This window comes from Natator depressus, chromosome 12, assembly GCF_965152275.1.
Source record: "Natator depressus isolate rNatDep1 chromosome 12, rNatDep2.hap1, whole genome shotgun sequence".
Classification (NCBI taxonomy): Eukaryota; Metazoa; Chordata; order Testudines; family Cheloniidae; genus Natator; species Natator depressus.
The window spans coordinates 19,535,166-19,557,279 of record NC_134245.1 but is presented as its reverse complement, the minus strand read 5'-3'; the positions used below and the strand labels follow the sequence as shown (position 1 = coordinate 19,557,279).

The 22,114-nt window shown below is 42.2% G+C and overlaps 1 protein-coding gene across 2 annotated transcripts in view; it reads right to left on the bottom strand.

The window, feature by feature from the left end:
* MYLK3 (myosin light chain kinase 3) overlaps positions 1-10,731 on the bottom strand; it is a 62,531-nt gene extending 51,800 nt beyond the window's left edge. Inside the window, exons 1-2 of one of the 2 annotated variants that reach the window (XM_074968678.1) lie at positions 10,679-10,731; positions 10,274-10,390 (exon numbers count right to left, since the gene is read on the bottom strand). In XM_074968678.1, the coding sequence (XP_074824779.1) occupies positions 10,274-10,321 (48 nt within the window). In that variant the 5' untranslated portion in view covers positions 10,322-10,390; positions 10,679-10,731. Of the gene's footprint in view, positions 1-3,663; positions 3,829-10,273; positions 10,391-10,678 lie in introns of those variants that run through there. The other variant, XM_074968677.1, reaches the window with a different exon arrangement.
* Positions 10,732-22,114: the final 11,383 nt, after the last annotated feature.

The following is a 22,114-nucleotide window of genomic DNA, read 5'->3' as shown; positions in this document are numbered from 1 at the left end:
GCCAAACAAACCACAAGAAGCTTGGTGGTAATAGCCACACCCAGGGGTTGGCTATGTACTAGTAACCTCTGGCCCCAGCAAGTCAGCAAACGCCGGCACAAGAGACAACAACAAAAATTGTTCAATGGGACATTGTAGCAACCTGCCATGGAACTTCAAGGGAGCAGCACAGGTTGCAGGAGGGATGGGTTTGGAGCAGGCATGAGGAAGCCAGTCAGTGCGCTCATGGCACAATCGCTAGCTGCGAAGGCAGCATCTCTGTAAATAGTTCTCTTAATAAAGAGCCAGTTTAGTGGCTGGTTTAGTGGTTTAGAAACCTGGAGTCCTCTCATGTTATTACCTTGCAGGCAGTACATAAAAACACTTTTCACTGTATATCTATGTGCAATAACATGAATTTGCAGGTGCTTTGTAAACACATTCCAATCACATATGGAGTTGTCTGGTGCTGTAAATCCTATCATAACACATTGTACACAACAGTAATCTGAGCTGTCACTTATGTGAGCAGCAGCAGCCCAGCAGATCACAACATACTAAGCCAGAAAGAGACAGTCTCTTGACAAGTAGACACAAACAGTAAGCTTGATCCCGCAACTACTGAAGTCAATTGCAAAACCCTCACTGGCTTCAATGTGTGCAGAATCAGACCCAAAGTTACAATCTACCATGTATCATATTAGCTGAGATCTGGTTAGCATTAATATCCAGCTTATGGGTCAAATTCTACCTTCAGATTAGTTCTCATTCACTTTAATAAGACCTGTGTGCATAAATCCAAGGGCAGAGGTTGGCATTATGTGTTGCCCTCTTTAGGTTTGCTGTGTGGCAGTGATGAAGACTATTAACCTTCCCCCATATGCAGAGATCCCTCTAGCATCTCATGAATTCAGATGTGAAAAATCTTAAATGGATGAATGTAGGGAAGGTATGACTGTAGGTTACCAGTGGTCCTGAGTGTTGTAGCCAAAGGTTTCCACAGACAAAGTTCAGTTTAGGACTCATGAAAGCCAATAACAACTATATATAGCTCTTATATAGCTTTTTTAATCTGCAGAATGCACAGAATTTTACAACAGAGGTCAGTATCATTATCCCAGTTCTTGAGACGGGAAAACTAAGGCACAGAAGGGGTGAAGTGACTTGCCTAATGTCATCCAGTAGGCCAGTGCCACAGCTGGAGGTAGAATGCAGGTCTCCTGAGTCCCAGTCCAGTGCTCTAGCCACTACACCACACTACCTCTAAGCAACAAAAATCCAAGCCACAAAAGCCCCAGGAGAGCACATAACTGCAGCTCTGGAATTTAATATTTACTCAGTACAACCCTAAGTGCAATTTCCTTCAATGCATAAAAACCTAGATTATACCAGCCCTCACTAACATATTTTGCATTATGTATTAACTTCAGAAACATATAAATTAATTCCTCAGAAGTCTGGCTTAATTTAATTGCATTTCTTTTTGACAGAAGTCATTTTAAAAACACTGCATGCTACATTTCATGTTTAATGTCACGTCATCGTTCAACATGTATTTTACTGAAAGAGAAATTAAAACAAGAATATTAACAGAAAATTATTTCAAATTTTACCATAGGCAACTTAAAGATAGCATTAGTCACTCTTCATGAAAAAGCATTTGGGTGGTATATGTCATTAAAATAAAGGGCCGAATTCTGCTTTCAGTTACACTGGTGTAACTCTGCTGGCCCTTTAACATAAGAACAGCCATATTGGGTCAGACCAAAGGTCCATCTAGCCCAGTATCCTGTCTTCCAACAGTGGCCAATGCCTGGTGCCCCAGAGGGAATGAACAGAACAGTTAATCAACAAATGATCCATCCTCTGTCACCCATTCCCAGCTTCTGGCAAACAGAGGCTAGGGACACCATCTCTGCCCGTCCGGGCTAATAGCCATTGATGGACCTATCCTCCATGAATTTATCTAGTTATTTTTTGAACCCTGTTATAGTCCTGGCTTTCACAACATCCTCTGGTAAGGAGTTCCACAGTAATCAAGAACAACCAATCTCCTTGATCATTCTTTGATTATTAAGTGATCCAACGATAAAAAATGTTTCACAATAGCTCTGGCTACATTAAAAGCATTACATTACACACAGTGGAGTCCCTTAAAATCTTCAGGTGAAATCTTGGCTCCATTACAATAGAAGTTTTGCCATTTACTTCAATAGGGTCAGGATTTGACCTTTGGTATTAAACATATTTATGCTATTTGTAATATTTACTGTACTTAGATTACGGTATTATCTCAAATGTCATGCACCTGCTTAAATAGTTAAATGAGATAAATGAAAAAAATTTAAATGCCTTCTGTAGGAAGCTATTTGGGCAAAATAAATGGATTTCTTCTTCCAAACAGTCTGAAAGAATGTCCAAAAAACAATTCTAGGTTCTGTTAGACTCCCATGTAAACAGTATGCCCTGCAACTTTTTAATAGTTCCTTAAAAATCTATATTATATATACAGATGTGTTTTCTATTTCCATCCAATAAGGATATTTTCACCAAAGGAGAAACTGACTGACTGTGCAGTGAGATAGTGAAACTGACTGTATTGAAAATGCTGTCAAATGTGTCAAGTAAAAAAAAAAATAAAAAAAACACAGAGTAAAATATTGTTTCCCCACTAACTTCCTTCCACTATAACAATCTAAGTGTTACTTGTAACTGTCGATCTAGGACTGAGAAGCAGCATAGTCCAATGGAGAGGTTACTGGATCGGGAGTCAGGAAACCTGAGTCCACTTCCAACTCTACCACCGACCTGCTGCATGACTTTGGCAAGCCATTTCACCGCTCTGTGCCCACTCCTCCTCTCACCCTTGGTCTGCCCTGTCTCTATAGATTGTAAGCTATTTGGGGCAGGGCATGTTTCTTGCTATAGTGTTTGCACAGTACCTAACACAATGAGGCTCTGATCTCAGTTAGGGCGTCTAGGTGTTACCACAGTATAAGTGATAATATGAAGTACACATTTTGCAGACATTCAGTATGCAATGTTCAAGTTAACTGTGTCCCTTTAGCAGCATGCCAAATAAGCAGACATAATTTGGCTGCTTGTAAAATTGCCCCAATAAGAGCATGATTGTGCTCTTATTTAAGTCCATGGTAAAACCCTTCTTTGATTTCAGCTGAAGTAAGGCGGCAGGTCCATTACTGTTAGTGACAAGATTGTCTCAATTTATAAGTATTTAGCTAATACTTAGGGGAAAAAATGCTCTGTTGTGATGCCCACCAAATCTGTGATTAATTTCTCTTTTCCCTCACAGTGATTATGTCAGGCTCTTGTAATTTTTTGCACAAGTATTTAGCTTTTATGAGCCACTTCTTTATTCTAAAATCTCAGACAGTTATGAGATCCATTCTAAAGCAAATAGCTGCAATAATGCAAACAATTCACATCCATGTAATTTTATGGCTGCTCAGCATACTAGTCAATATGTTTGTTACTTAGAACCTTGCAAAATAGACAATGTTTATTTCCTCATGTCAGGTACTACTCCCATTGACTTCAGTGACAGTTTTGCATAAGAAAGGACTACAATATTTGGAAGATAGTATCAAACCTACACAGTACTTACGAAAATGGTGACTAGTGTTATTTCAAAACTAAATTTAAAGTTTTTAAAAAGTCCCTTACCGTAAATCTTTTTATGTAATCAGACACACAAAATCCTCCCGTGCTCAAACAAAGGGATCTGTGCAGTGAAGATTCCTGATACAAAGCTCCCATTTTTTTTTAGCCTGTGTGGCAGTAACCCAGGTAGCCTGAAGTCTTTTACTGAATTAAGCAAAGCCTAGTTAGATCTTACTAGAATTCTGTGTGTGTGATAAACTTAGCATTTCAACTTATCTGACACTACACCAGGCATTTCAATCATTTCACTTCCTTATCTGTAGTACTAGGTTCTATCTGTATCCTTGCAGCTCATTTCCTGCATCACCGATAAGAGAGGAAACAAACTCAGCAGAAGACGATGGCCAAATCACTTGAAGTCAATCAAGAGTCCTCTGCTTTATTGTTTTTGCCCAATTTAACTTTTTGTTCTTATATTTAAAAAATGCAACTTTGGTTGTAGCTGTCATTCACTAGCGTTGTTCCCACATGCAGTGACATACATTAATGCAGTATTCACATCACTACGATTGTATCAGTACAGGTGACCTTTAGAGGGCAACAATGTCATAGGAATTTAGGAGATAAAGGTAAATTGTCAGCCTCCATATATGCATTCTAGAGAATTCCTCACGCAGGTACATCCACCTGCACACATGGTTTAGATAATTTAATACCTGTGCTCAGACAAGTATTAATTTGCACCTGCAAAATCCTCCATGGTTAAGGGGTTTTACAGGTGTAAATTAACATTTAAGTACACACGGGTGATGAACTATTTCAAGTGCATTGCACCCATAAAGCATGGCCATATATGTGTCAAGCAATTTTGTGAACACACAGCTGGTGGCCCGTAAAGGCTCGTTTAAACATTTTCCCCAAAATTGAAGTGAAAAGCACATTTATGCCAATATGCATACAAACTGAGCCCCCAGTAAATTACTGCACCTTTATTTTGTTTTAGTAAGAATTTAATAAGTTTTTAGACGGTAAGTTCTTTGGAGCAGGGACCATACCTTTTCATATTTTTGGACAGTGCCCAGCACAATGATCCTCATGGGGCCTATGGACATTATTGTCATATAAATGTTAAAATAAGACCACCAGCACATTTTCACATAAAGAAAAAAAGACATTGGAAGACCTGAGAAGAGAAGTAAGTTTTGCAGAAGTAATGACTGAAATCTACTTGCAGTTCTGTGCTGTGGCTTCATTTTGCCTCTGTTAACGCAATAAATGATAGTAACTAATAGTTTTAGCTCTTTGACCAGAGAGATCATTGTTGCAACCACTGTTATATATTTGCAACAAATCTTGACAAAATGTGGCATGTAAGATGTCTACAAAAAGGTTATGATTTGCTGGTTATGATTGTGCTATTTGTATGCATGGACCATTTTTGTATTTGAAGTTATGAATATTGGCCCTATACCTGGATTTCAAATGTTTGCTCCTGGGGTAACACACACAAGGTAGCTAGCCAGCACATCATGAAGGGACTATTCAAATTGAGTGGCCCATCAAAAGAACATTTAACTGACAATGGACCCTGGGAGACACCCATCTACACTTAATGGAATTTCCTGCTGTGACTAGGTGAAATGCATGGACATGGGACTTGCCCGTGTGACTCCAAACTCCATCTTGTTGCTATAATTTTTCACAGTAAGAACAATGGGATTCCCTTCACATGGCAGAAGATATAAAAGGTCCTGGAAACCCTTCCATTTTGCCTCTCTCCTGCTCCAGCCTCTGGAATGTGGACTTATACTAAGGTGAGCATTCTAACCAATGGACTAAGGACCTTCCAATGATTTGGAAGCAACTAGAGACTTATTAAGCCAGCAGTTTATTCCATCACTGTTACAAGCCCTGAACCAAGAACTTTGCAATTACTGTATGTATTTGATTCCTTTATCCAATTTTAACTCACCTTTCTTTTTTTTTATGAATAAACCTTTAGATTTTAGATACTAAAGGATTGGTATTAGTGTGATTTTTGGGTAAAATCTAAGTTATATAATGACCTGCGTGTGTGATTGGTCCTTTGTGATCAGAAGAACCTTTCATTTGATGAGACTGGTTGTAAAGAACCACTCATCTCTCAATCCAGTGGTTCTGGAGGGAAATAAGAACTGGAATGCCCAAGGGGAAACTGCTTTTATGACTTCTTGTTAGCCAGTGTAGTAAAACAGGAGTTTACTTTGTGGCTGGTTTGGTATATCTTATGAAAGAATAACCACCAGTTTTGGGTTGTGTTTGCCCTATTTCTCAGCAGTTCATCCTGAATTTGGCATCCTCAGTGGTGACCCACTGAGGCACGATTACCACAAGCAATTATCTCTGCTTGGATGAATGCATTGTAAGAAACTACTTACCTTAGATCAGTGGTTTTCAAACTTTTTTTCCTGGGGACCCAGTTGAAAAAAATTGTTGATGCCCATGACCCAGCAGAGCTGGGGATGAGGGGTTGGGGGTGTGGGAGGGGCTCAGGGCTGGGGCAGAGGACTGGGGTGCAGGAGTGACGGCTGTGGGGTGGGGCCAGGAATGAGGGGTTATGGGTGTGGGAGGGGGCTCTGGGCTGGGGCAGGGGTTTGGGGTGTGGGAAGGGGTGGGGTGGGGCTGAGGATGAGGGGTTTGGGGTGCAAGAGGGGCTTCAGGTTGGGGTGGGGCCTCAGGGCTGGGGCAAGGGTGTGGGAGGGGGTCAGGGCTCTGGGCTGGGGATGAGGGGTTTGGAGTGTAGGAGGGCCTCTGGGTTTGCAGGAGGCTCTGGGCTGGGGCAGGGGATTGGGGTGCGGACTTACCTCCAGCGGCTCCCGGTCAGCAGCGCAGCCGGGGTGCAGAGGCAGGCTTCCCGCCTGTCCTGGCACCGCGGACCACGCTGCGCCCCGGAAGCAGCTAGCAGCAGGTCCGGCTCCTAGGCAGAGGCGCACAAGCAGCTCCGCATGGCTCTCGCCCACAGGCACTGCCACCCCAGCAGTCCCAGCCAATGGGAATGCGGAGCCGGTGCTCGGGGCGGGGGCAGCGTACGGAGCCCTGTGGCCGCCCTGCCTAGAAGCCGTACCTGCTGCTGGCTGCTTCTAGGGTGCAACGCGGTGTCGGAACTGGTAGGCAAGAGCTTGCCTTAGCTGGGCAGCACCACTGATGGGACTTTTAACGTCCAGTCGGTGGTGCTGACTAGAGCCGCTAGGGTCCTTGGGTGCTGAGCAAGGTGACCCAGTGCCTTACATGCCATGACCCAGAACTGGGTCACAACCCGAACTTTGAAAAACACTGCCTTAGATTACACTGGGAAAGAGTAAAGTAGGATCCTGATATACAAAGTGACAGTCCTTTACTTAGGGCCAGTGACTGCAGTGGAGATGCATGAGTGTCACTGAAGACAGCTTTTGGAATTAGCACAGGCTATGTCTTCACTAATTATAAAAGGTGTGTTTTACTGTGGGGTAACTAATGAGCATTAGCTATCCTGCAGTAAAAACACAGTGGAGACAAGGCACTGTACTTTTATCATGAGGAAAAGCTGGTGAGGTTAACCAGGGGTGGTGGGTGTCACCTATCTATCTTGTGGTAAAATCTACAAGTGTCTTGTCTTTACTTAGGATTTTCCAGCGAGGTAACTATTGCCATTCGTTATCTCACTGTATAAAAAGTCACCTTTGTGTCAGTGCAGACACAGCCAAAGAACTAACGGGTGAGGGAACGATCGTCATGTGGTTAAAACCAAGGGACGGACTGGTCCAGGACACCTTGATATGCTGAAACAATCACGGCCTGTCTTGCAAATGGTCTGTATTTTGACCTTGCTAGGCATGTTTTTCAATTGTGCTAACCTACATCAGAATAGAGGCCATTTTAATGTTCAGGTGAAGGGGATGGAGGAGACCTGCAAATGGAGAAATGGGCTTAGGGCTTCAGATGGTGCAATATAAGCTCCTGGGGCGGAGCGGGGGGAGCATATCTATTGTGCAATATTTACAGTACATCTTGACTTGTGATCTATACAGCTTACTCCTGACTAAGAGTAGAGTACACATGCCCTAAGAGTCAGGAAAGATGGGCTCTGCCTCTGGATCTGGTCACAGACTTCCTATGTGACTTTGTACTTTATCTCTGTGCATCGTTTTTCTCATCTGAAAAACTGGGTTATTAATACTTTCCTATCTCACAAAGCTTTACAAAGTTTACAAAGCTTTTGGAGATCCCAGGATTTAGTATCTATTAATATTCTATATTATTCTTGTTACTATTATTAAAGATAGCACTAGACTAAAATCTCCTCAGACCCAAAACACCACCAAAATTCAGGAGCTTCAAAACCCAAATCAGTACCCAGGTGCATATTTTGCAATGTAGGCAAAATCCAGCCCTTAGTCCTCTGCTATATGGACAGGAGAATTAGCCACCAAGAGAAGGGCTCCTAAGCTATTCTGCCTGCACAAGACAAGATAGTTCAGGGAGCCCTAGGACCGCACACTCAGCAACATTCCTTACATCTGCTCAAATGAAGCTCAGTGTATGCTTCCCTACCCCCAATGTCTGCTGCCAGACAACACCAGGCACTCAGGAACCAAGAGGTTGAACACAGCCCCTGTCCTAAGTCTTAGGGAAGTCATAGATTGCAACCCTCACAACCTTAAAGGTGCCCAGTGCAGGTTCTCATTTGATAGGGGCCCAGTTTCCTGATAAATAGGAATTGGATGTGGATTTAGGAGAAGGCATCCCATAAAGAAGTTCGGGGACAGGATTGAGGCTCCCAATGTCTGGTTCAGTGAGGAGACACCCCCTTTTCAACTCCCCCTAGTCCTCATATTAGGAGGGGGCAGTTGGATCCAAGCAATGGGCTGGAAACAAGCTGTGGAGAGGTGAGGGGCAGGGGGCCGATGGCAGACCTCTACCAAATAGAAATGACTGTGGAAGGAATGATAACCTGCACTGTATGAGTTATGTTGGGTAGTTCCCAGAGGAGTTAAGTTAATTAAATAACATCCTAGTTTAAACCACATCCCTTGAATCTTGTGTTTCTTCCCGGATGTCCAGGACAAATGCATCATGCTTTATTCCTGCCTTGGGTGCAGCACTGAGGAAAGAGAAAAGGCTCCCTGCATCCATACAAGATAGATAGGACAAGGTTTTTATTCATACAAGGCAGGGTGTGTTTTATAGTGTCACAAATGATACAAAATGAAAATTAAAATGCAGCTAATTTTGAGAGGGTACAAACAATTGCACTGTTGCTTTGTATTTTACAAAGATATTATATTACTTAATGTGGCACCAAAAGCATGTAAGCATCAAGCCAACTGGGCAAGCTTGCACGACAAAGAGAATCCGTTAGGAAATTTGGCAGAGAGACTGGAACAAGCAATGTTCAGCCTGCAACCTTCCATTATCAGATCTAAATACAGAAGGGTAGCGTAAAATGATACTTTACTGCAGTATTATTAATAATTAAGAATATAATTATGATGCTCAGATCCACCAGCTTTTCCACTCTCTCCACATTTGTAAAGACTGAACATGAAGCTTACTTTTTACCTTCTATTTGGCTCCTGTAGTTCAGACTGTTGGATACTTTACACAAAGATGCTAAAAGCAACTAACCAAAGCGGTCATATAATAATGACATTCAGTTTGCAACAGAAGAAAATCAAATGATCCAATTTGCTGCACTAGATCAGCAAACAGAATAACAGACACAAGGCCAAATTTTCCTCTCAAATGCACCTATATAAATCCAGAGTAATTTGTCTGGATTTACACCAGTGTAAATGAGAGCAGAATTTAGTCCTCAGCGTTCATATGTAGATATTCTAAGAGTTAATTACAAAAAGCCCCATTTTAAATGTAGTATTCAATGTGCAGCCAGACAGTATGTCTAGAATAAATGCAAAGCTATTATAAAAATGACAGGGGACTGAAACCTTGACATGTTGCGTACAAGTTCCTACTACTGTGTGAAATATGAAAACAAAAGTGACACAGAAAAATCAAGTTACTGCTCTAAAACAAAATATGGCCTTCACCTTTCAGAGACGCACATAGAGTCTGCTACCCTTAAACTGAAGTTTTTCTTTCATACAAGATATCTGATATTTCCATTAGTCACTGAAGTGTGCGGACATTGTTCAACAGGGTTAGGATATGCAGAGTGAAGATTAATACAGGACAAAAAAGTAGATTAAGAGGTTTGGGTTTTTTAGAACCAGATGCTGTGAGGTGCTTAGCAAGCAACTCCCACTAAAGTCAATGCAAAATGAGGGAGAATTCAGTCCTTATAGGTGACTTCCCTCACCTCCCAGGATCAGGCCCTTACCAAGTGCTGACAATGTGCTCAATGCTCTATAGACTGAGTGGGAGCTATGGTCCCTGCCTCAAGGAATTTATCATCTATTATCGTTCTTTATCTACAGCAAGTTTCAACTATGTGTAGTTCAGAGCAGACGTAACTTACTTGCTTGCAAAGAAATATACAAGAAGAAGCTTCAGTTCTTTTGCCCATGTTCTCTCCCACAATTCAGGATACAGACCATAGGAAGGTTAGCACTCCCTGCCCAAAAACTCAAGCTCTGATTAAATTTTCTGAAGCCCATATCAAACTCAAACTCAGCTTCCAAATTCTACCAACACTTACCCTTTCATTCCGCTTCCATCCACACAGACTAGAACTGGATACCAGCATATAGCAGCGTTCCCAGGACAGACACAAGGACACTCAGATGGATGCAACAAAGCACTGTGTATGAGAAAACTTTAAAAAAAAAAAAAAAGAGAGAGAGAGAGAGAGAGAATCAGTATCTGATCAGAGCAAGTACTCAGGGGTTTCTGAAAAGTTTTTGCAGATGAGACATCCTCTAAGAACAAGTGATTCCTGGATGTCAGAGTCTCACTATGAGTGAGCATATTTCTATAGCTGCTTCACTCAGAATGGATTAATGTTAAAGGTCAGGTCTGAAAGCCTCCCCACCTAATTAATATTTATTTTACACTGTGGATCCCCTTACATAAGGAATCTTCCCCCAGGCCATAAGACTCTCACATTTTATTCCATTGTTAAACCTTCAGTATCCTGCTCTCACTATTTGCTTCACAAAGGAAACACATTAGCAATGACAGCTTCAGTGGGGCTGCGTCTATTTAAGTAACTGATACCGGGACAGATTCCTCCCTGAGGTAACTATTAGCGCATGCAACTTTACACCAGGGATGAATTTGCCCTGTAGACTACTAATAGTTATAATTGTTGGCAGTTTTCTCATTCTTGAATTACTCTGCCAGTGCTCTGTATGCCAAAATGGGTGGGCATTATGTCTGCAGCTGAGTAAACTAGGGAAAGCCCATCCAGCTAGCAAACACTTTAAAAAATTAACTGCAAGCATGCAAGCCATAAAAGCAGATTAAAAGCATCATAAAGGCCATATTTTCACATCTTGCTCCAGTCAAACATGTGCAGCTAATTATACATGCAAAGCAGACTTTACAAAGCAATTCCAGCCCTTATGGCCAGGAAGAGGCTTCTGGAAGCAGACCCGGTGCAATTTCACTGAGCGAGGATAGAGGGCCGAATTTGGGAAACCAGGCGGCAGTTCTGTACCACCAAATGGTACACAGCCCTACTCCATGGGAGCAATCCTCACAGCAGCAGGCAGAGGATTAAAGGCAAGTGAGATCAGGGCAGCCCAGGGAAACAGATGTGAATGGGGAGGTGTAAGGCCAGATATTATGCCACTGCATGACTCTAGTTCTCCACTCTATGACAGAAACACAAATATAATCAGGTAGGTATATTTTAGGGGGTGGAGGGGTTTTCTTGGTTTGTTTATTAAATCAGGCCATGATTTGTGGCTGCTGAAAAATTTCATTTAAAAAAATATATTTTTCCCCTTTGCACGAGTGCTGTTCCTCCATTTTAGAGAAATGACTTCATTAGATCAACAAGTGTAAACTCTGAATAGTGCTATGTTCAAAAACACATACAATAAATGCTGTGCCTTGACATCAGAATACAAGCAGCAGGCCACCTAATCATGTACAGATCCCAGAATGCACATGGGTCCAACCAGTCGCATTACATTTATCAATGAAACACAATAGGAAGTAATTTGCTTTACTTTTAAATATGCTTCCAACATGGGAGAGGCCTGATTGTAAGCACAAAGCAAAGGGGATTTGTACTGCAGAACCTGGAGTCCATTGTTTCTTACCGGCCTCATGCTCTGATTCCTGCTGAGGCTCGGAGCCCTCCTCAGACTCATCAGGGGAGGGGTTCTTCAACCATCTCCTCTGGCTAGAGGTGCAGGATCACATGTGCCACTTCAGGCTCTGAACTGGGAGCCCTTGACTTCACCCAGTCAAGCTGCACACAGAAGGGCAATCTACAACACGCCTTCCTCGAGAGACTGTTGGAGTCTTTTCAGCTCCTGTACAGGAGCCTCAAGTGCTTTATGCCTTCCCAGCTCTGGGCTGGAGTCCGCTGAACATCCACCTGCTCCAGCCGCCGTGAAATTTCCTGGCAGACATGAATGGTCCTGCCGCTGCAGGTGAAATCATGGAGCACAGTGTACTCTGACCACACATTGATCAGCACCCAAGTACAATAGGCAGGTCAGGCAGCTGCTTTCAGAGCTGGATCCATTGTCACCTGTACTGAGCTGTAAAGAGTGCAGTGGAAAGCTGTTGTGATGTAGTCAGCACAGCACACTACTATCAGTGAAAACGGGCAGAGATCTTTATAGATTAGGTAAGGGTTAGTTGAAAGGGTTCAGGGAATGGGGGTAGAGGACTATTGAAACCTGAGACCCCGCACACGTCCCTTACCCCCATTCACACTGCAAACTGGCCACAGCCTAAGGCGTGTACTTACCTACACCCCTCAGGCGTTCTAGCTAACTCACCCTTTACTTGCCTCCAGACACAGGCCTCTGGGGTTTAGGTTTGGATAATGGGGGGTTATGGTACAACCACATGCATGGACATGCACAGTCACTAGTGTCGATGTGGTGAAGTATGTTATTTTCTGTAATGCTCGTAACCGGAACAAGTTATTCAATAGCTGGTTATTTTTGAATGGGGAATGTCACAAGCTGTGTAAACTTCACTTGACTCTGTAAACACCTGAAATTAAACAAAATCGGTGATACTCCAAAAATAAAACAAAATGCCCCACAGTGAAAGTGTGGACACTGACCTTCTCACATGTGGTAATATTTTAGCTCATATACTACAGCAGCTCTTCTTGGTCTTGTAACAGGTTTTTCCAATGATGGTAAAGAAGAAAGGGAAATGAATTGGCTGTCATTGATGTTGTATAATAGATTTTCTCAGGCTCTCAGCTCTCGCTTGGACTACCCTGTTCCGCATTAGGTATTAATTTCATTAACACAATCTTCTTCTATGACTCTAGCCAGAACAACAGCAGCCACAGCAGTACACTTGGTAATGAGTTCCTCTAACTCAAATGGTCGATCGACCACAGAACCTGTGGTTTCTGTGAATGAGATGCACAGAAGTACATGTGAAATGTCAAAGCTTGTGGAATGCTGTACGTATAGGTGGAATTAGCTTCATTAATCTCTTTACATTTGGAGCTGGAATACGGAGGCATACATACTAGGTGTTCAGTAGCACACACACACTCTCACATCCTTGACTTCCAGTTCCACGGTATTTAAATTAGTGAGAAGATATTCTGTTGGGAGACTGCAGAAGACACTAATGAGGAAAGCTGGCTGTCTTTCCTGTCACGTTACAGCCTCCTCACCAGTCTAGCACCCACACAATTGCTGTTGGGATTATTCTAGGGCTGGACAGCTGAAATGAGAAATCACATCTCCTCAGAATGGATCAAGGCAGTAGAAGAGGTGACATTTCATTTTCCTGGCTCTGCATCCACAGTGGGAGGTGTAAACTAATTTAGTTTGCTAGGTGGGCTATAGGAGAAGGCATGATACCCAATGTTATGGCTGGGGGTAGTGTGTAATTGACTTTGGTACTGTAGGGCTGCTGGATATCTAGTCAAAGGAGAACATCACTAACTTTGTTCAGTCTAGCCCTTGGAAAGCTTCCTAGTAAGATGCGTTTCCTCACTCTGAATAAACTGTGAGAATTATTTGAGGATCTATTTTAATTAAGATGAGCACTTCTGAGCCCCCCTACTGGTGGGTGCATGGTCATCCTGACAACCTGTGAGATGCTGAAGATGCATTAACTTCTCTGTAGCCATCTCCACACAGGGAAAATCCCCTTTTGGGGCAGAGGATGCCCAAAAGATAACAGTACCAGGGGAAGCCTAGGCAGTTCTTTGCCTGGGAGCCAGCAAACGGGGGAACCCCAGAGGCATCAGGAAGATATAGCGTCTCCATCCAGATGGCCTGTGTCTCACTCAGCTCACACAGGGTTTGGGGAAGGAACTGCTGCCCATTCTACAGGGGAGAATCCTGCCCCTCCTTCCAACCCATTCTATCCTGCCCTCCCTGAATGCAGCCTAATTATCTCTTCTCCAATCCCCCAGGCTTTCCTCTCTCCCCAAATATCCCCCTTCTGTTTGTACTTCCAAGTTCCTTCTGACACCCCCACCCCAATCTCGCCAAACATACTTCTGCCACAGAGATCTCTGAAATGTACACAAGATGGCCCCCCTCTACTCTACCCAACCCAAAATCCCCACTTGTCTCAGTCTCCTTCCCATCTTTTCCCCCTTAAATTCTCCTGTTATCCCATCCTCTGCCTCCCCACTGCCAGTTCACCCTAGCTCTGGTGTCTACCTTCCCCAAATCACCTCTTATAACCCCCAGACTGATTCCCTCAGCTCTCCATATCAATACATCCTTGATCTCACCTTGCATCCCCAAGTTTCTGACTACTGTCTGGTTCCCTCCTCTCCCCAGCTCTCATTCATCCCCCACACAGCTCTCCCTTTGTGTCCTCTCCCTCTAACCCCAGTTCCCCTGAGGCCCTTGCTACATAAGGAAATTCCACAGCAAGTCATGCTGGCTAACAATGAGAACTGACCAATTAAACCCTAAAAATTACTCATTTTCCTTAGACACAAAGATATCTCAGTAAGCTGTTACACAGTTTTAATCTCTCCATGGCCCTTTAAGTCAAAGTGTTTGCCTTAAGAGTTGCTGTAGTCATAAAAACAGAACTGAGAACAAACCACTAACATCGCCTTAAAAATACCATAAACTCATGCAAAGAAACCCTGAAACTAATCATTGAACAACAACAAAGAAAATGAACAACTAGAAATAGGAAGAAAGCAAGCATGGAGAAAAAGGTGGTTGGAACATGACAAATAGCAGAAGGTAATAATTTCACCTCAGGAAAAACAAATTTGTGTTATACCTCACACTTCCATTAATCATTCCAGATATACGCTCAGTGCCCCATTTTTGTGATTTTTCCCAAATTCTAAATTTTCAAGGTAATTTGGTAACCAACATGTTTAAGTGATCTCAGATGTTCAAAATGAAATATTTTCCCTCATCCTTTCCATTTACTGTGTATTTTTACTTTTGATATTTTTAAAATTGGATTTTTTTTCTGCAAAGTTCTCTCGTATCAAATTTCACACATCCAATAAAGTTACTGGAAACTAACAATTTCACACGCCACATTCTCCAGTGTGTAACTGCCACCTGTTTTGAAATCATGACTACTGAACGTTATAACCAATATTGATATTAAAATATGTGTTTCCTGTTCTGAAGTCTGGGTATAACTTGTACTTCCTTAACCTTCACTGAACTACATTTAGCTGCACATTCATCAGCTGTGTGTGAATGCGAACATCCCTGTTACTAAGTGACAGAGTCTCTCTCTAGCTGGTAGATAGCACAGTGAATGTTGTAAGCAATACAACACAAGTTGCCAGCTTCATAATCTGGCCGGTGCCAAGACATGTAAGCTAAACATTTTGGATAGGATGCCTTTTAGATCTTTGTAAAACAAATGGGAGCGACAATGACAGACAAATACATTGGCTAGTGACCAAACTTCTGGATAATCCTGCACCCTCTGGGACACACTTCTTCCATATCAGGACTGCTACTGAGCATTTCTGTGGATTAACATATCCCTGAATATTTATCTTAAGTTATGTTTACTACATTTCCCCTAATTTTCACCTTCCAACCAAACTCTCCATCATCGCTTCCTAGCTACCAATTTTAGATACTTCTATCTATTTAAACTGTAAGGTCATATCACTAAAAAAATACAGTTACAGGGTTACGTTTCAATGTGCTCTTTGAAAAATTAAGAAGTTAACTCGTCTATGTGTAAGGCCCCCCTGACAAACCAGAAAATATATTTCCCTGCCAATTTTCGTCAATTTTTTTTTAAACTAGTTTTCAACAGATGAGCATTCACCCTGAGTAAAACTACAGGCTCAGACCCTCGAACAATCCTGGCACAGATTAAGTCCATTACACAAAGTCAGCCAAAAAGGGGCTTAATGACAGCTTTAAGAAGGGAAGATGCAGTTAGTAGATGCAACCAAAAATCTACCCCAGGGCCCAGTGGGAGACTAATTTGGAATCAATAAACTGGCTTGATCAAAGTTAAAGAAACTAAGGTTAGTCCCATCCAAAAAATCACAAGCAGCTTTTCTGGATAAACAACAGCTCCTTGGGGCACCAACACAGGAGAATTCAGATGTAAAGAAATCTAACATATCTTCTCATGTCTAAAATGCCACATCTAGAAAGTGGGCACTTGCTTCTCGAGGTAAATTAGAGGTCCCAAAGTGTGGGGAACACCCCGTTAAGGGGGCATGGAGGAACATCCGGGGGGTCTGCGGCATCACCCGGGGAGGGAGCGCTACTCAGCCCCTCCCCGCCCCCAGCCGCATCCCTGACTCCTGGCTTCGGCCCCAGCCTAAGTGCGGCTCCACTCCCAGCCCAGGGCCAAGGCTGAGCGCAAGGCTAGAGTGGAGCTGCACCTGACGGAGGGCCTGGCTGCCAGCCCCCACCACAACCTGGCTGCAGTTCCACTCCCACCCCAGCCTTGGCCCCTGGCCATGCCCAGCTCTCGGCCCTAGACCCATCCCCAGCCTCAGCCCCCTTATCCCTGTCTGCACCCCGTCCCCCAGAGCTGCAGCCCCAGTCACGACCCTGGCTCGGGGGGCAGGGGAAGCAGACAGGGATAAGGGGGGTGAGACCCTCAAAAGTTTGGGGACCACTGAGGTAAAGACTCTCCTTTAATATTGAAAGCTCTCTGTATCACCAGAAATAAAGGAGACAATAATAGAACTTCATCACTTTCTGAGAAGTTAACTGATCTGACAGTTTTGGCATAGCAGGAATTCTGCTAAGAATCCAATAGACTTCCCTCACTTGAAAACCAATAGGACAAAGCCTGCATATTAGCTATTACTTCTTTATCATTCACCCCATCTTTAATGCTGCGTGATCCTGGGTTTCCATAGCCTCAGTTTTGTGACTTTGTTTTCCATAACTGTGAAGTGACAACGTGCAAAAACTCAACGTAGTGCATGTGTAGCAAGTTCTCTCAACCAGGAAGCATCTAATCAATCTCATTGTAACAAAAAATAGAAGTCTAATGCCCAGTTGTGTGTGTGTGACATACCCTGCCAATGTATTCCTGGTATTTCCAAAATCTATTCTAGCACCTACCAAATGTATCTAAGGCAGTGAAAGAGTTCTAGTGGGACTTCTACAGACACATCTTTCCCCATCACTCCTCACTCCCCAGAAAATGCAAGAGGGATCCCTAAAAGGAAGGCCATTTTCTTTAAATAGCCTCATTGCTAAGAATCAGCTTTGTTTACTTACAGTTTGGATTAGCACTAACAGAAATTGCCATCCTCTTTAGAGTCCCCAACATGCAGATTCTTCAAACATGGCACCAAGCCTCAAATGCTTTAAGGGTCTGAAGTGACTTCAGCAAGAGTTAGATCAGGCCCCAATTGCAAGCAATACAGTGTATAAGACTTCGCCTCTGGGAACGAGACCCTCCAGTGAGACAGTGTACACCTACAGGCCTTCCCCCATTAGGTGACAGTAACAGATGTTAGGAACCTTTCGAATTGCAGGTGGGCTGGTACCAGGCTCTTAAATCTGTGCCCCTTCAAATTTCAGAGACATGGTAACTGGATTCAAATCCCTGAGCCCACATGCTAATGTTTTGGTCCTACATCAGGAAACCAGTTTTGAATGTAGCTGCACACCAGGTGAGCTGATTTCATTAGACTAAAAACTCTTAAGACTAATTCTGAAGATCTTGGTACCATCTAGTCTAAACCTAAACCCTAACTGGTCTGGAATCTGAAAGCTGAACCATTGCTAAAACCTAATCTGAATTCACATCTGAATTCAACTTCCTTGTCTCACCCATAACTGTAATGTCTGCATTTTTTCTGCTGTTGTCCAAAGCATAAAAATCAGTGAGGTAAAAGCAACAACAACATCACTCTGTAATTTGCAAGGCTAAACTGACGTTGTTAGGGAAGAAAGGCAGCCAAACTGCTTGGGAAAAAAAAAAGCTGCCTATTCGCCAGCATCTAGTCAAATTGACACAGCCATCGCATAGCAATCACACATCAAGATGTAGCAAAATAATCATTGTTTGAATATGATATATTCTATTTTTTAATTCATTTTCTGTTTGACATATAGCAGTGTGTGTATGTTCCGGTAAGGATCAGGAGTGGATTCCTGGGAAAACAGAGAGTACTCATATATACAGGATCTTCACTTTACTCCATTAAAAAGATACTAAAATACCCTCAGTTTAATTTCACTTATTTCTAAGTTGTTGACTTTCATTCTGCCCAAGTTGCTTAGCAGGTTTTAAAAAAAACAGCATAGTATTTCAAACTTCATTCCTTTAGGAAGTTTAACTGTAGACACTGAGTAATTTTAATGAAAGCCCCAGCTGTCGCTAAACTATGTACAATAGACAGCTGTTCTTTCTTTCAACAGTTTCTTATGTTCATGTGTTATAATTTCAGTGACCGCTTGTGTGTTAAAGAAACAAACTATTGACATTATGACTATGACACATGGTGCAGCTACTCAATACAGATTACATTCTCCTGTCACCCAGTGTATCTTTTGTGAGAAGGCTATAGCTGTAATTCATGAACAATGCTATCAGTGAGAATAAAACTAACTTATCCCTTTAGAAAGCTTGATAATAAAAACGTATTTTAGCACATCAAGAATTTTAAACTTTTAAGAAAACCAAACTCCTTTTAAAAAAATGTTACCTTCCAATTTAGTGTAACCTGGCACAGTGCAGCGAGGGCCATAAGAAATAGCAATGGACCTAACAGTAGCACATTACCATTCATCTTAAGGAGTGATGTTACAAGATAGCCCAAAGAAATAAATGTTTGGCCCCAGAGTATAAGAGAGACAAGGAAGGTGAGGTAATATCTTTTAAGTTGGTCCAATAAAAGATATTATCTCATCTGCCTTGTGTCTCTCAAAGAACTATATGACATTGAGAATGAACTCCCTTCTCATTCCTTGGGTTGGAGAAGCATGGAGAGAGTTTACACTATCATTCTCCACCCATGCTGTACATGCTCTGCAGGTAAAATAAAACTGTGTACTAGTGCTGTCAACTGGCACCTTTCACAAGCACTATAACGCATGTGTTTAGATAATTTTTTCTCCCACAATGGGCCTGCTTCCAGAAGTGCTGATTACAGCTAGTTGGAACGTTTTCAACAAAATGAATTTTTGCCAAAATATGCAGTTTCATCAAAGCTGAAGCTTTTCACTGAGACAGAGCAGTTTTGATGAAGTTTTCACTGGGCAGGTTGAAAGCAAGCAGACACCGCTGGGATGTGGGAGGCTCAGGTTCAAATCCCTGCTTTGCTTGATTCAGTGATCTGGGATGAAAAACTCTTCTCAAAACCAGGCAGCAGAGCAGGGAGTAAAACCTGGGTCTCCCACATCCCAGGCTAATGTCCTAACCCCACGCTACAGCTACACACTCACACATATATGCACACCCTTACCTCCCTGAATTGAAAAGCTCAGGTTTTGAGCCAGAGAGAGAAACTGACACAATTCCATTTTTGCAAAAACATTCAACAAATTTTGTTTTTGTTCCACTGCAGAACAATAACTAATTTCAAAACCCCCCAAATTGCCATGAAATAGGATCATCATCCATGGGTCAGCTCTAGCACTGAGCACATGGAATGGCCGTTGTTCTCAATAGAAGTTGTGGGTGTTCAGCACTTTCCAGGATAAGGCACAAAAGGAGGATGCCAAGCCACACCAAAAAATTAATTTAAAATATTTAACAATAAGGCATTGAAGGGTAAGGAGAAGTGAGACACAGAAATAATTGCAGAAGAGTATGACACTAAAGGCAGCAAAGGGGCCTCTGCAAGGAAAACAGCACTCACCTCTGGTTCCTAATTATCAGCTGCAGTAGCACAAGCCCTGGCTCAGAAGATTGTGGCCCTCTCCCTACTGGTGGATACACCGAATAGGTGGCAGAGAAGAATATGTAACTGGTGAAATGCTCCCAGCTCAGGAGAAGCTGAAGGAGATTGAAAAGGAAACCAGTGATGATAGTACAATTTCAAATTCAAATCTGCACACAAATATGTTTGCTCAAATAAGAGCTCTCATTTTTCCAACCATTTCAATCTTTGGGAGGTGGGAAGGGGTCAGGAATGCACACCCTACTGTGCCATGCCTCTCGTGTGAGTGACATTGCTTACCTTCCATTTAGGTTCCACATCTAGTTTCATCAACTAGCAGCTACAAGCAACACTTTGTAGCAGCAGGAAAAAATCTGACTTTTTCTAATGGTAATTATTTTATTTACTGATTGTAGTCAGCTCCATCTATATTTCATAAAGCTAGACACAAAATATGGTGCATATCCCTGGGGTGCCTAAGGATTATTGGAGTACATTAGTCAAGTCAATGTGTTCTGCTTCAAAATAATGGAAGCAAACAACAAGTCATTGGAATAGTCAGTCAGAAGCCATGTTCAAAGTAGACAGTCAAAGTAAGACAGAAACAAAATCCTCCTCTTGGCTCTCATCTCTGATGTTCTGCCCTCCCTATATTCTTGAATCATCCCTGGATGTTTAATATGAGTTCTGAAGAGGTAGGGAGAGCGGAATACTGAAGTCAAATTCAGCTGACTGGATCTGCAGGGAGAATTTGCCCTAAAATAGCTTGAAAACTTAAGAGAAATGATGGAACCTATACAGTCTAAAATAAAAGTACTTACAGAGGATTAATAGTGGAAGAACAATTTCACACACAGAAAGAGTGAAACAACTTGCTTTAATATTCTGTATACTAGTTTAGTGAAAGGAATCCCTCTCACTGTGATGAAAGGCATCATTCACTGAAGTAGGAGAATATGAAGTGACCAGCCATATAAGTTCCATCAGCCTCAGTGGAGGGATCGTAGGAAAAGCTAGTACTGTTGTGCTCACTTGGGAAAGGGGAGATTTTTTTTTTCTGTTTGTTTTGTTTTTTAAAAGAGGACGTTAATCTAAAAACCCTGAAGTTAAAAGTGAGGAAGTTAAAACCCTCAGACTCAGTGTACAGAAAACTTAATGAATCACAACTGAGTCACAGAAAGCAAACAAAGCAGGAAGGCAAGAAAAAGCAGCATTGTTAAATGGTAAAGTGATACAAGATTTAGATTAGAAAGGACAATGCGGGACTTCAGAGGCACCTAGTAAAACTAGGAAAATGGCCAGCATGCCAGATGAAATCAGCACTGATAAAAGCAAGGTATTACATCTTGACAGGAACCGTTTGAACTACTTACAGATTCCTGGATTCTAAGTTATTTGAAACTACAATGATGCCCATGTCTTTTTCCTGAGTGGACAGTTCATTAAAAGTTTCTGCTTAATGCACAGTAACTGTCATAAAATTTGGTTTACTTTTAAGTGTAAACAATGGGATAAAAAATATGCCATTGCAACAAATATGGCAATTTCCTGCAATATTTTTGGGAGATTTACTGTATTATGTTTATGTATCATTGTGGACCAGGGATTGTATCTAATTCCATGGGGTAGATGACCAGGAATGAAGAACAGTGAAGAGGTGATGAAGCAAATTCACCCTGGTTATAACACCTCCAGAGAAGTACCACCATCATCCCGAGGAGCTCACCTATACTTGTTCAAACTGGATTCAAGAGATCAACAGACAAAGAAAGAACTTTTGAATAAATAGCCTGAGTTTAAACAGACTCAGGGCCTGCTTTCTGATCCAACAAACGAACTGGACCTTCTGTCCAAGGGGTGTCCCAATCCTTCCTGGGAAGGGTTGGAAGGACTTGGACCTACTGAGGTCCCATAAGACTGACAGGTGACCTCTGATAAGCTTTTAGCGCACATATAGAAACTTTTATTTTTATATATATTTTCTCTATAATGCTTTTACCATTAGAATAAATGTGCTTGTGTCTAAAGGCTGTGTAATAACTTATAACTGCTGGCAGTTACATTGTT